The sequence below is a fragment of the Odontesthes bonariensis genome, chromosome 4, assembly GCF_027942865.1.
Source record: "Odontesthes bonariensis isolate fOdoBon6 chromosome 4, fOdoBon6.hap1, whole genome shotgun sequence".
In the NCBI taxonomy this organism is placed as follows: domain Eukaryota; kingdom Metazoa; phylum Chordata; class Actinopteri; order Atheriniformes; family Atherinopsidae; genus Odontesthes; species Odontesthes bonariensis.
In genome coordinates, this window is record NC_134509.1 from 31,906,615 (window position 1) to 31,921,154 (window position 14,540).

At 38.2% G+C, this 14,540-nt stretch overlaps 1 protein-coding gene across 1 annotated transcript in view; it reads right to left on the minus strand.

Annotated features, from left to right (window-relative positions):
* LOC142378949 (voltage-dependent T-type calcium channel subunit alpha-1I-like) overlaps nt 1-14,262 on the minus strand; it is a 158,818-nt gene extending 144,556 nt beyond the window's left edge. The window contains exons 1-2 of the mRNA XM_075463966.1: nt 14,156-14,262; nt 5,766-5,899 (exon numbers count right to left, since the gene is read on the minus strand). Of these exons, the coding sequence (XP_075320081.1) occupies nt 5,766-5,899; nt 14,156-14,248 (227 nt within the window). The 5' untranslated portion in view covers nt 14,249-14,262. The remainder of the gene's footprint in view (nt 1-5,765; nt 5,900-14,155) is intronic.
* Between the last annotated feature and the right edge of the window lie 278 nt (nt 14,263-14,540).

Consider the following 14,540-nt stretch of genomic DNA (forward strand, 5'->3'; position numbering starts at 1 on the left):
GAAAAAGCCCTTCAGGCCTAAGGGGCAGGGGCATTGTGCTGGTGATAGTAGTTTCTTTTGATGCGATATCTAAAACAATTATTGGAATTAATGAATTTCAAAGTTGAGTTGCTGCATTTTAAATTGTCAAAGGAGTTCTTTAAATCATGGCAGCTTAAGGATACTGTGGGAAAGGTCTAAGTGCTCATGTGAGCATGGTCTTTAGTGTGGTTTGTGAAGTATGTATTTTCCAAGCAGTTCTGAGTCAGTAACCTACTTATCATACGGATGTTGAGGAAAGTTCCAACAGAGAGAGTAGGCATTTGAAGATTTCTTTAGCGAGCTCTGCCCAAATCTTTGAAAAATGTGGTACAGTGCAGGTAACACAATTAATAGTAACTGAGAGTCCACACAATCAAGTATTTCTAAGCTACTTGTTGTGACTCCTTCAACCAGGAAATATGTACAAATCCAGTGACACTTTAAAACGACCCTTCATTAAGATTTTATGAATCTTTACAGTGTTCACACTTACATATGACAATGAGGAAATTCTCCAATAGGATTTATCTTTAAAAAGCTTTGAAGGAGACACAGATACAGTATGTGCCCCTGACAACACAGTGGTGCCATATCCTGATTGAGATCTCTTTACTCATCCTGGGGGGTATTACTTTGTAAACTACTGATCTCATTGAAATGATATGATACAATTTGGTTGTTTTGAGACATCAAATCATGTTACTTACTTTTTTTTTCTTGCATGTGTACCAGTAACTGCGTGTTTCTTGCTCAAACTTTTATTCTGATGTTTTTTAAAAAAAAAAAGATTTTATCAGCTCCAATTTTCTGCAAAAAAAGTATTTGTTCAGGTTAAATTGACAGTTTACCATGGTGGCTTTTTAAGACTACAGTGTTCTTATGATGATTCCTAAAATCAATGAAAAAATGCACACATTTAGAGTTTTGTTAAAATATAAAGTAGTGCAACTGGTATCTTCCATGTTTAGCTGCAAAGAAACATCTCTAATCAGTTGTGTGTAATTTCATTTTGAGGCAGAATTCAAGCAATGACTAAATTTAGACAAACTTTGAAGAAAATGAACGGCTAAGGTAGTGTTCATGCATCATTTGGCAAACATCATGACATATAAGGTTATCAGGACATAAGCAGTGGTTTTCCATGACACATCTGGAAGAAAAAGAAATGTCTTGAATCAGCAGTGTGATGTGCTTGTGTCTTTCTCTCTGTGGAAACTCCACAATCCCAAATCATCTGTTTCTCCACCTAATTCTCACTCATGAATCCTAACAAGTAATGCAGTCAGTAGCTCAAGGGATTCCACATTTGAATGCACCGGGCACAGTTTTTTTTTTTTTTTACATTCAGGGTACTACTTTACAGTTGCATCTTGCTTGGTGAGGGACAAACAAAGCCTTCATTTGAAAGAATGGCAGAGGCTTATGTCACAGCAGCCAAGGCTGGAGAATAAATGTCCATAACTGACAGTTTCCTTTAGTTTTGTAATTTTTTTTTTATTTAAAAAAGAAAGTATCAAAATGACTATTTCAGGTGTAGTGAGTTTCGCGTTATGATAAATCCTTTGAAAACATTTATTGTATCACATGTTTAAAGGCATACCCCACCCTCTTGTGATAAGCTTTTTCACTATTGTCTAGGTTAACATGGTGACAAGGAGAAGTTTATCACACTGACAACTATATTAGATGACTTAATGACTTGAAAAGTGATGACATGGAAGTTCTGACCAATCGTTAGTATGTGACAAGTTCCACACATAATCACGCATGTAGGATGTCCCTTTTAGGTCTCATCTCTACCTTTCAGTTTCTTCTCTGAAAGAAGATTTACTTTAAAGACACGAAGGTGATGTCTTCTTTTTATTGTCATTGCATTTCCTCATCTCATCTGACCAAAAAGAGGCACCTCAGTGTGTACTTAAAAATCTAGAGGCTGTCACAGCAGCAGCACAATCTAGCTCTCTGCTGTCACAGATATGATTACACATACAGGTAGATTTTGATCTGTTGGTAACTCTGAAGGCCACGAAAAATGGAAAAAAAATTACATCTAGGTAGCGGAGACAGTATGGTGATACACAATAATGACAGTGATAATAGTAATGCAGACTACTGAGTAGTTGAATTCTATCTGCTTTGAAGTGTCAGCTGTTAACATCCTACAATCAAACTCCTACAACATAAATCTTCTGTTTCTCTTGTCATGCTACACACTGAGTCAGACCTCCTGAGTGAAATGCCTCATAAGTATTGTGTTGGACTTGAGCAGCAGCCACTCAGACCAAAATAAACAAGGTCCAAACCTAAAGATAAGATGCAGCTTTTCAAAAAGTGCATATCTGTCTCTGATAAAACGGGCTAACTTACACTCAGATGACATCCCTCTCGTTGTGGGAGTATTTTCAGATGAAGAAGTTGCATTATTCAGTGGAAGAAAAGCAGAAAAAAACTTTTGCTTGCTTCAAAACGTGAATGTTTGTGCACAAATGTGTGTGTATTCGTGTATGTGTGGATGGACCGAGCTGATGAGAAGGAAGCACAGGAGGAAGGGACGCTCTGGTAAGAACATCAATACACCGTTATATTCTCACCTGACGAGTGGCTATTTGCTGCTGTATTAAGATTTAAAATATCATACCGTATATTGGAAGTTTAAGACCACACATTAGCCAGGAATTTGCCTAAAAAAAACATAAAACCAGTTCCCATCTCACAGCCAGACTGCAGCTGCTCTGTGGACAAAAGAGGCACAGGAGGAGAGACATCCTCACTGGCTGCTTCTTTTGAAAAACTACGGGGGCTAAGTCCCAAGGTTGCCAACAATGAAAAGCTGTAGGCCAGTCTCAGCTCACCGTGGTACCCACAATTACAGAGGGAAAGATGGGAGTGGGGGCTGCAACGTGGCTGCAACACTGACCTGGGTTTACTGGAGAAACAGGTAATCTAACACAGCATCAGGCCATATGAAGATTAACTGTTTTGAGTACGAGAGCTATTCTATATTTCATAATGATGATAACCATAAATTTGTTTTAAAAATCTACCTACAGACTGCGGCCTACCTACCAGAACTGAGGCAAATGAATATTGTTCCTCCCTTCTGCTAAACGGAGAGTCCTTATTAATGAAATATCAGGTTCACTTGCAGCATTGTATCTGCGCTTCTTTGTGAAGATGAGATAATACGCCCAGCAAAGCAGAATTTCCCATATTGGACCATGTGACTGACTGGCTCCCATGGTGTGATTGTACTGATGACGCAGGCTGCCATAGACTCGGACGCGTCACTCTGTGTAATCACGTTTTCCTCTTGAATTTTTTTTTTTTCTTATTTTGGAACAACTCTGGGTGACCATGAAACAAACAGTTTGCCACGACCAAGCACTTTGGTCTGGAGAAATGAACTGAATAAAACAAAAAATCTCAGAGCACACTGTGTTTTGACAAAAGTTGCAGTACTATAATCACAGACAAGAAATTTCAAGCACTTGTATTGTCAAAGAAAAGTGAAACCAGAAGGAGAAATTTATTGCTATCAAAACAGATAGAACGAGGTGGCCATAACAGTTGCTCTGAGCAAGATATATGAGGTGATATGAGCTTATATAACAAATCCTAAAGATTCATAAAAAGGTACATTACATTATTTTCTTGTTAGGACAAGGGTCGGAAGTTTAACAGGGCAATAGTTTAACAACTTGCTCATTACTTATTTTAAACTATAGACATATATGTTGTACATGCTACAAGTTGAAGATGGTGGAGAGAAGAGGAAATGCTGACAGCTAACTGGAGGCTTGGAGAAACTAAACTGGAGGTTTATTCAAAATCTGAAAACAGAAACTAAATACCTAATCTGATGATCTGACACTGAGTAAGACAAACCAGGGAGCATAGAAAAACAAAAGGCAAATCAAGAATAGACTAATACAAAAAGAGAATAAATCCTAAGAAGAAAACTGAATAAAACAAAAGACAGAAAAACCAAGACAAGAAAAACAGAAAATTCACAAACCCTTACAATACAGGTCAAAAGTAGCCTGGGAATTCCCATGCTGCTTTGCGCTCGATTTCATTCTCACTGCAAAGTCAGCCTGGAAACCACCGCCCTTATTTTTGCTAGAGTTTGGGAACCAATCACAGAACGGGGGGCGGCAGCAAGACGATGACGACGTCTATGCGCTACACCGAAGCTTGTAGAGCGTTAATCCAACATGACAGCGGACACAACGTTACCGTTCAATGCAGCCTTAGAAAGTGTTTCGGAGTAGATTCACCCTAGGGTCATTTGAACCGTGACATCCAGCCAAGTAGTCCACCCGAAGTTTTTCCGATATTGGCTGAACATCAGCCGAGTTATCCAGAATAGCTTAGTACAAGCGCTAACGGACCCTGGCAGTATCTCCAAAATTACCACACTAAAATCACATGTCATGACACCAAACTTCTACAGTTGTACAAATATGGTCTGTACTCACAAAACGATGCATTTGGAAGTTTGTACATAGTCCAGGAGTTTATTATTATCATCAACACAAGCCTGATAGCTTTTCTGCTGCTAAAGCTTCGTTGACGTCACTTCTGGGAGCTGGGAGCTTCAAAGTAAGATGAGGGTTGATCTACTACTGTAGACAACAAAGCAAGGCTGCTCAATATCTCCATTATTAAAATAAATTCACAACTCTACAACATAAAAATTCATGTAGAATATAGCATATAGGCCTACTTTGTTGTCAATTTAAGTAGCTTAGAGCGCAAGTTTACTTTTATTTTCCATTTTTTTCTTCTTCCTCGTCGAATTTCTGTCGTCATCTGGTATAAGTGATACAATTGGCTATGAATCGCGCGCAAAGCAGCATGGGAAGAACCTGACGTCATTTGATAGACATTCGTAGCGCCCAATAAACGGCTCTAGGCATTCGTAAACCACGCCTCAAATACGAGAAAATGCACACCTAGTTCCCAGACCACCATCTCATCGAGATTGTGGACGCGTCAGCCAGGCTAGGTCAAAAGATCAAATGCATCAAATATTTCAAAGCTTCTCAAAAAGGTTAATGTAAAAAAAAAAAGGTAATTTATGTAATCCCTCCCACTGGACAAAGATTTCAGCTCATATTCATTCAGGTCATCTGCAAAAGTGACAATCCATGTCAAATTTATGACAGGGTAATTTAATCTGATTCATTAAATTGCATTAACGTGATTAGCTCAGGTGAACTGTATTATCACTGTGTTATTCCCTGCAATGTCCCAGGTGAAAGCCAATGACAACTAATACGTCAATATTGAATGTCATGTTACATATTTAACAATGACACGCTCAGCCATGCACAGCAGCATAACGGCTCGTGTCAAGAGAAGGTCAAGATGGAAAATGGATTGAGGGCCCGGCCGCTAAATAGATCCACAAGAAATCAGAGTTCAATAGTTGAACGTTCAGCTGATTCAAACATGTTTTAACGTGGAAGCTGGAGCTGCGACATGTAACGAAACATTAATATATACTGAAGACTTAAAAACAGGTGCAATCAAAACATTTCTGGGATGCCATTTTCTTAAGAGCCCATTTAACACCTCATGTGTGTTTGTTAAGAATGTATTACTTTACACAATAAATTATCCAAAATCTCTTTCAATCACTCAGTCCTCCAAGACGTGGATTGATGAAAGAACTTTCACTGTGCACAATAATGTGATTCCCGTGATACAAGAAAAAGGGATCAAATAAAGGCAACACTCACCCTGCCATTACAATGAAGAAATCTAGTCGGTTCCATGTCTCCCCGAGGTAACAGCGCTGACCAAAGATTCCAAGAGCAACCATCTTTATCACCATCTCCATAGCGAAGAACATGTAGATGAATGCATCAAAGGCCTGAAATAAAGACAGAATAAAAGAAAGAATGTTCAAAAGGAAACACGAGAAAAATGTAATTTCTCTCTCCAATGAGGACAAAACAATCCATCACCTTTGGGGTTGAAAATAAGTTGTTAGTAAAAATGATTACACTGCAATTTTATTGGCAAATGGAAACAATTTATTTCTGTAGTTTGCATCAACCAACCTTTTAACGTCTTATATAAAAGCACAATAAAATAAATCGATAAAAAAAAACCTAACCACTTATTTGCAGGTGCTTTCTATGGTATACTAGTCATAACTGCAAGTCAAGGAGTGCATCTTGCCTCCTGTCCACCACTTACAAAAGTACGGGGGGACTTTCATGTTTGTTTGTCTTTATAAAATGGTCATGGCTGATCTTCTGGGCACTAAAACCTGTTGAGATTGCTCCATTCATATGAACTTAGTTGAACCAAAATGTATCCACCTCTTCACACTTCCAGGCTTTCAAACCTTAAAGGTTCTTGGCTTGATGCCGTCAGCTCTCCAAACAAATTATTCAGAATTTTTTAAGGAGCCTAAAGTGCTAATCCTACAAACTATTTTGCGAGGACATACTATGGAAGAAAATATATTTGGTTATGGTGCTTTAGCAACCCTATCTGTGGTTAAGTGTTTTAACACCAAGGACAATTCAATACACGAATATTGACGAGATTATACTTAAATATGGGACCCTTACTAACCCTAACTGAACTGCAGACAAAAGAAAAAAATGAGTGTATTTTCCTGTCAAGAACTTTTCTATCAGTTTGGGGTGTGGTAGTATGAGTTCTCAGGCTAGGTACTGTATGCTCTATAATATAATATAACATTCTTCAAAGGTTATAGTAGGTCATTTTTTGTCCAATTTGACATTTGCAAGGTAGAGCAAAGAGACCAAAAAAACGGCTTCCATGAACAGAGCTGAAAGTTCATCATTAGGAGGGATGGTGTAGTACTGTAGTAGCTAAACCAAAGCATGTCAGTCACAGATGTTTTTATAAGACCTAAGAAAGTTGTGGGCATAATATCCTTTTTATTTAAGTTATTATTTTTTTTTTCTACAACCTAAAAAATTAAAGTTTTTAGAATTCAGATCCTAAATTCAACTCAGTTCCGTGACTTTTTTTCCATTCTCTTGCTCTTAAGAAGCATCTCAATAATTCATATCAGTATGATTAAATATCTTGAGTCAACCTCACAAGAGGTCTGAAGTTGTTTCATACCTCAATACATATTCCATGTGCAATGAAGTTCTTTCAGCACTTTTTCCAGCTTGTAATTTTAGGTTCATGTTTTGGTTTAAGCTTTTGATAAATATTTTGCATTTATTTCAATGAGTTGTTAAAACTCTGCTCAATTCAAGCAAGAACTACTGTGTAGCACAGTTAGACAGAGTTATATCCATTATAATACTATTCCTTCATGCCCCTTTTTATCAAGGTATTTCCTTTTTTTCACTTGATTTGATAGCGAGTGTGCTACACATATCAATTGCAATATTTCACATGAAAATAATATTCACTGGCTGCAAAAATGTGTTGATTTGATACTTCTCATCGACTTCTATGGCTTTGGGCTGTGCGCTTTTTCCATCACCTAAATATCACCTGATCAATAAATGAACCAACAATGAAAGTGATAATGCGACTTGAAAAAAGCAGAGCAAGCTTTATTACAGTAGGAATTTCAAAGCAAAGACCAGCGCAGCAAAACCATAAGGTTTGCTGTGAACTTCACAGTTCAGTTTCCATGGCATTATATCAATTTCATCTTTTGAATAAGTTGGCTGATCAGCATGTTGTTCCTCTATTACAAATCAAGACTGTATTGGAGGTAAATCTGGACAATATCTTGCACCAGGAAAAATATCATTTGGATATGAACCCAGCATAAGGAGTCATATTAACTTCCTCCCTAACTTCCTCACCTCTCCTTCAATCTCTTACCGCTTGTTCCCTACAACCATTGTGCTTTTTTAAACTTTTTCTTGTCAATTTCATATCTCCATGTGTCCCTCACAATTTTCTTCTCCCTGTTAAATCTATGTTTCTTTTTTCTCCTTCTTGGCCCTGAGCCCACTATAAATCTTCTGACAAGTGCGCAGTTTGCCCTAAATGGTAGGATAATTGAAAATAATTTGTTTGAACAACAATCAGAGATAAGCCCAACATGGACACCCTCACATGTTATCCCAAGCTTTAATTAAACATCTGATTGAAAGAAGAGAGAGAGAAAAAAATCAATCTAAATAAATCAAAGATCTCAGCTTGCTAATGGCATATTCTTTCTGTTGTGAGCAAAAAGCCTTGATTAGCTGGTGTTCTTTTCTCTGTATAAAGGGGGATTAGTGATGAACTGACACGCTTGGTGTTGCCAGTAATTTGATTTTCAAAGGGGAGAACTGTACGCAACATGACCTGAATCTGAACCAACTTATCTTTTGTGACTACCTTGCTGCAGAAAAGAAGCATCTTATTATGGGGTCCATGAGGATTGTAAGGATTGTACTGGCCTGCTAATGTGAAGGGATAGCAAAAGTTTGCAACCTTGACCTTTTTTATATCAGGAAGATTGATGCAGTGCAAACTCAGGTAAAGTTTACCAACCAAAGGGAGATTGAAAGTGTATAGTTACCACCGACACTTGTAAATTTTTGTATGAAATGATTAACATCAGTGGGATTCATCCTGTGGGGACCAACAGAAAAATAACCAGTGCAGTGGATGGAAAGTTGAAGACTGACTGAGGCTAGGCGTCCACTATTCCGGCACGTCAATGTAACTCGCCGGATTGGATGCCTAGTTGTCGCCGTGTTGCTACTACAGTGGGTGTGTGGGGCGTGTAGAATGGCTCCGGGGGAAAGTAAATAACTTGTGATTTTAACCAACCGAAGTTTCTCCCTCTAAAAATTTGAGTTTTGGAGGGAAATTAATGTGTATAAATCGTTAGCACTGGAACATTATTTCATATTGTACCATGGATCCGGATCTGCGAGCGAGGAGAGCTGCTGTGCTGCTGCTGCTGCTGCGACACAGGAGAACACATGATCTACTGTCATTGGATAACGCACGCCGTCTGCCGTGGCAAATTTGCATAAAGTCCGGCCGAGCCCAACTTTTTGACGTGCCGCAGGTCCGCCGCTCGCCGTGCCGGAATCCCAGCATGCTTTGCGAGCACGGCGACAACGATCGGCCGGATTTCATTGAAAATGAATTGAATGCGTTGGATACGGCTTGACGTGCCGGAATAGTGGACGCCTACCGTAACTGTTCAACACTGTCAACCTAATGTAAAAGACAAACAAGCCAACATTCGAGAAACTTGGGGGAACGAGGTGGAACATGGCTTAGCAAAGAAGTCATTAACTATTTATTGCTATGAAGCCCTTAACATGTGGCACTTCTAATTACCTTCAGAAAACACATAATTGTTACATAATAAGGTCAGTGAATGTGCAATCTTGGTGCAATAAATGTCAAATTATCTCAGTATGTTATACACCTGTTGTGAAAAGTCCCATGGTTGGCAAACCCACCAAGCAAGCAGCTTGATGAAGGAGTTTCTCAAGTAGGTCAAGGAAAGAAATTTCTGAAGGTGCAAATTAAAGTTGGGTTTTACTTCATCATCAGGTGGCAATTTTATAAATGTTCTCTGGAACCTAAACATACTGTTTAAGCAACACAACAGGGATAGGGAAAACATCTTGAAATTACATTATAAAAGTACAGACCTCATTGAGAGAATCTAAATGTGACTTAAAGATAGCTGTACAAGTAAAACTAGCTGCATGAGTTTTGTCTATGGTGAAACTCTGGTGGCCAGATGTGCAAAAGTTATACACATATTCATTTATACAGATTTTTAGCTGTAATAGCTGCAAAACAAGGTTGTATAAGTATTGACCTTTGAAGGGTAAATTATGCATGATAAAGATATGTTTTTCTTTTCTTTTGACTGTATTGTAATATTCTATATTTAAAGATATTTTAATCCCTCAAAGGGGAAATTATGCATTGTTGATCAAATGATACAAACCCACCAAATGTCCATTTCAATTTCAGGTTAGCAAAATTAAATGAATATATAAATAGAAGGGGATTAGAAGTCTTTTAACAGTTAACCAGAAGCCTTACAGGTAGTACATTAATTGTATAAGTCAAGCTCAGTCACAGTAAGCATTCTGCTCACATGGACACCAAGCCTACACAACTATTATGACTGTATCTACTACAGCACTGGCATACTAAATTTTCACATTATCGTACATGTTTCACTTCACAGCTGATGTCACAATCCATTTTTCTATGCATTGCTCAGCCTGCTGACAATGCCATATACACAGTACAATTTTCCGTAGGTGCCAAAAACCACTCAAGTGGATTACTACTAATTCAAGTCAGGCTGCCTACGTTTTGAGACCTTTGTGTTCTCAATTATAGAAGAAAAAATATGAGTATTTTTCTTTTTTTTTTACTTTCTTCCTTTCTTCTGACTTTATGCAAACTAATATGCACTGTATATCTATTATTAATCATATTTAAGTATAGTTTTTCAACATCATGCATTTCATTCATGGCTATATTAAATACAGTTTGATCAAATAATGGCATTATTTCAAACTGTTTTAAGTGTTTGATAGCTCCCAAGGCCCGGAAAAATATACACGCGTTCATTGAAGTTCTGAACACTTGATGTAACTGCAAGGTAAAATGTTGCACTAACGTTGTGTTTTTCCTGCCATAGTTTGGGATTTTTATTCTAGGATTAATCTCGCCCCTGTACATTAAAGGGGAACTGCGGTATTTTCAACATTAAGCCTCATTTATGAGTCGTCTGCAATGTTTTAGAACCCCCCTCACCGCTTTTTTGATGTTTACTGCTGTCTCCGGTATTTGCCTAATTATGATTCTTCTCAACCTGCTTCAGAATGGCAAGCATGGTGCATGTCCTAAAAGGTCCGTAAAAGCACCATAAACGTCCGTTTTCAAAATCATCAACTCACCGGAGTGGTTACTGGTGTGCACTGGTAATCCATATCAAATTTCGTTGCGAAAAGTTGCTTCTGTCGTGTTTTATTTGACATTTTGTACTGGATGTTCGTTGATATTACTCCGCCACCGCTAAGAAAATAGTTTGAGCATGAACGAGCTGCCAAATAAAATACCGGAGACAGCAGTAAACATCAAAAAAGCGGTGAGGGGGGTTCTAAAACATTGCAGACGACTCATAAAAGAGGCTTAATGTTGAAAATACCGCAGTTCCCCGTTAATGTAGGCATAAGTTTGGTGCCTGCTGCAGCTGCCAGAACCCACCTCCTTATTGTTCATTGCTTTTGTTATTTAAGTGCTCAGATTTTCTCTTCCCACCCATCCTTCACCTTTGCTGACCAGAGCAGATGACTGCCTCCCTGTGCCTGGTTCTGCTGGACATTTCTTCCTGTTACAAGTTTTTTCTGTTGCCAAATGCTTGCTCGAAGGACTAATTGTCAAGTTTCCCTCTGTCATATTGTAAAATCTTGTAGTTTCTGTAAAGTAGTCTAATATTTCTATGTCAGAATTTGGTGCTATCTATATGAAACTGAAATGGACTGATTTGGATTGAATATTGATTCAAGTTACTATCAGAACCATAATCACCATCAGTTTACCCCTATCTAAGCCCCCAGATATCTTTCAGTCCACATTTCTATGCGCTCATAGATTTAGCTGGCAAGCCAGCTTTAACAGCGAGGTATTGAACAGCCTATTTTCTGAGAGGAGGGTATCGATTCTGGGAACGCAGCTCACTAAATCCATTCTGATATTGAATAGGGTCTATAGATACTGAAGGAGAAATTCTATTAGGCCCAACTCAACTCAACTCAACAGTCAGTCCCCCTTAGAGAGTTGAATCAATGTACTGTGTGTGTTTCCGACAACGCAACGTGTGTGCTTGTGTGAGAAAAAACAGGATGCCAGGGTGATTTAACAAGCGCTTCACACCAACAGACCAAAGGTATACGTTCACATGCTTGCTCACAGATGTTACACCCACTCAGGATACCTCTGACATTAGCGCGAAGGGATTTTGGGTTTTGCTAGATGATGGGGAAAGTTTGAAAGGTTTAGTGCAAGAGCAAGCCATCCTCGGTGCAACCAAATATCACGTGCTAGCAGTGGATCATAAACATAAGCTACATGGACCAAGCATGGTAGGAGGAACGGATAGGGAGACTGACGTGAGGTCAGATTGAAAAGAAGGAAAAAAGATGATAATAAACAGGATAATGTGAACTACCATGTTCAATATGGGGCGGCTGTGGCTCAGTGGTTAGAGTCGGTCATCCAATAATTAGTAGGTTGGCATGTTCAATTCCCACTCTTCCCACTCAAAAAAGATTGGTGGAACTGACATCTGGAGGGGTGTCAGTCCACCTCCTTGTCACAGCCGAGGTGCCTTTGAGCAAGGCACCGTACCCCCATGCTCCCCAGGCTCTGTGAATGACTGCCCACTGCTCCAGGTTGGCATCTGTCTCTGAGTGTGTGACCCTGTGCATGTGTGTGTCAACAGGTGCCAACCTGGATGAGTTAAAAGCAGAGGACAAATTTCATGTGTATACATATATGTATTGTATGCATGACCAATAAATCGGATCTTAATCTTAATATATGTGTCAACATTTACATATACGAATGTACTCTTCCTGAAAGAACATTCTTTGCCTTCGGTTTCAGGGCAATTTTGTTTGCATGTCAAGAGCCTACTCCTACACATGTTGTTGAACACAGATGTGTTTGTGTGATTATGCAAGTTTAGCATATATTTGTGCTTTATATACAGTAAAAGAAAAAAAAAAAAAATATATATATATATATATATATAAAGCTGCATATCAATATTATGTGTCCAGATGAACGCACTTGCACTTGTTGGTAAGAGTTTTTCTGTAGTAGGCCATGGATCGTGGAGGGTACTACCAGTGGCTGCAGGGCTTTACGATCACAAACAATTTATTGTTGTCTCTATACAACTTCTGAACAACAGCTGTGTGTTTCTCACCGCTGTGCTTATAGTTTTATTTTAACTTGTTTAAAGTTCAAGCAAATGAACTGATGTTGAAAAGACACATTCCTTTAAAAAAGACCAATGAATTCATTTTGATTTGAAAGTCACTGATCAATTTTGTTAAATAATAACAAACATGGCGTTGACCAGGAAAATCATGATTATAATTTTAGCCATAATCGCGCAGGCCCATTAAAGGTTGAACAATCAGTGGAAGTTATGGTCATATTCCATCTATAAATCACCCAAAATTCTCATCAAGAGAAGACAAAATTATTTTTAGATTAATTAACTAATAAAAAAACAATCAATACAACAATCAATAGAAAAATCCATTAAAACAACCTTGATTGTCAGTTGATACTGATTTGTCAACCCAGTAAATAGGTAGTAACTGCATTACTAATAAACGTTTTGGTAATAAACACATCATTTACGTTGTGTTAATATTTAGGATAAAAGATTCATGAACTTGGTGGCTTGTAAATTTTGTGCTGGTGCTCCTGAAAAATTATGTTAAGCACACCAACGCAGCTAGTGAAAAGTAATGTGTAGAAGTCCAATGATCACATTAAGCTTAATTTTAAAGTAGTGGACAACAACAATACTAAGTGGTCCATAGCAACGCTAAGAATCACATCAAAACTGTTCAATTGATAAAATTCAAGATTATCATAGTGAAAAAATGGCATAAACATAAGCCAGTTTTGAATTACAATACTGTAAATAAGTCTTAAGCCCACCCTCATTTCTTTATATTCTGCTTCCAAGGAGCTGGCTTTCAAGAAGCTATTCTCAAGGAAAGGGAAACAGGGAGAAAATCTGAGATAAGAGCTATGAAATGTCCTTCAGAAGCCTGGAGAACTATTCCTGAAGAGAACTTAAAAATGAGAAAAAAGCTTGTCTAGGAGGGTTCAAACTGCATTAAAGAATAAAAATATCCATACCAAATACTGACTTTCAAGCTTGTTAGAATAATACAAACTGTTTTTAGTGTATTTTCATTTATGTTTGCTGATGTTATAATGTATTGCTGAACATTTCTTTTTTGGTTTATTTGGCAATACATTAAAAGAATGAAGGCAGGGTCCAGACTTTTGAATAGTACTGTATTTGCACAGATATACGTACATCTTCTGAGACTTCATGGGAGATCATTGATGGCAAAATCATTATTTCAAACATGTGTGTTTTGTGTACCTGTAGTATTTGGCACCGGTCTGATGAGCAGTCGATGTTTTCACAGGGCTGGTACATTCCCAGGGTGACGCAGTTCAGCAGGATCACCATCATACTCACACGTTCGAACCATGTAGAAACACAGTTAGTTAAAGATAACATTGGTTCACAGAGCGAAACAAAAGACGAACAAGAGGATTTCAGACATACTGTCAGCTTCAAACATTTGATGAAAACAAATGCATTCATGAACTGTTCCGCTGCTGAAGTGCCCCACAGTTTCAAGACTGTGGACAGCAAACTTTCAAAGTCAATACGTTTTGTCTTGCTGAAACTCCCACTAAATCAAAGCAATGAAGATTGAGACAAAACAAAGTCACGTTTTAAGGCCTGCCATGACTTTTCT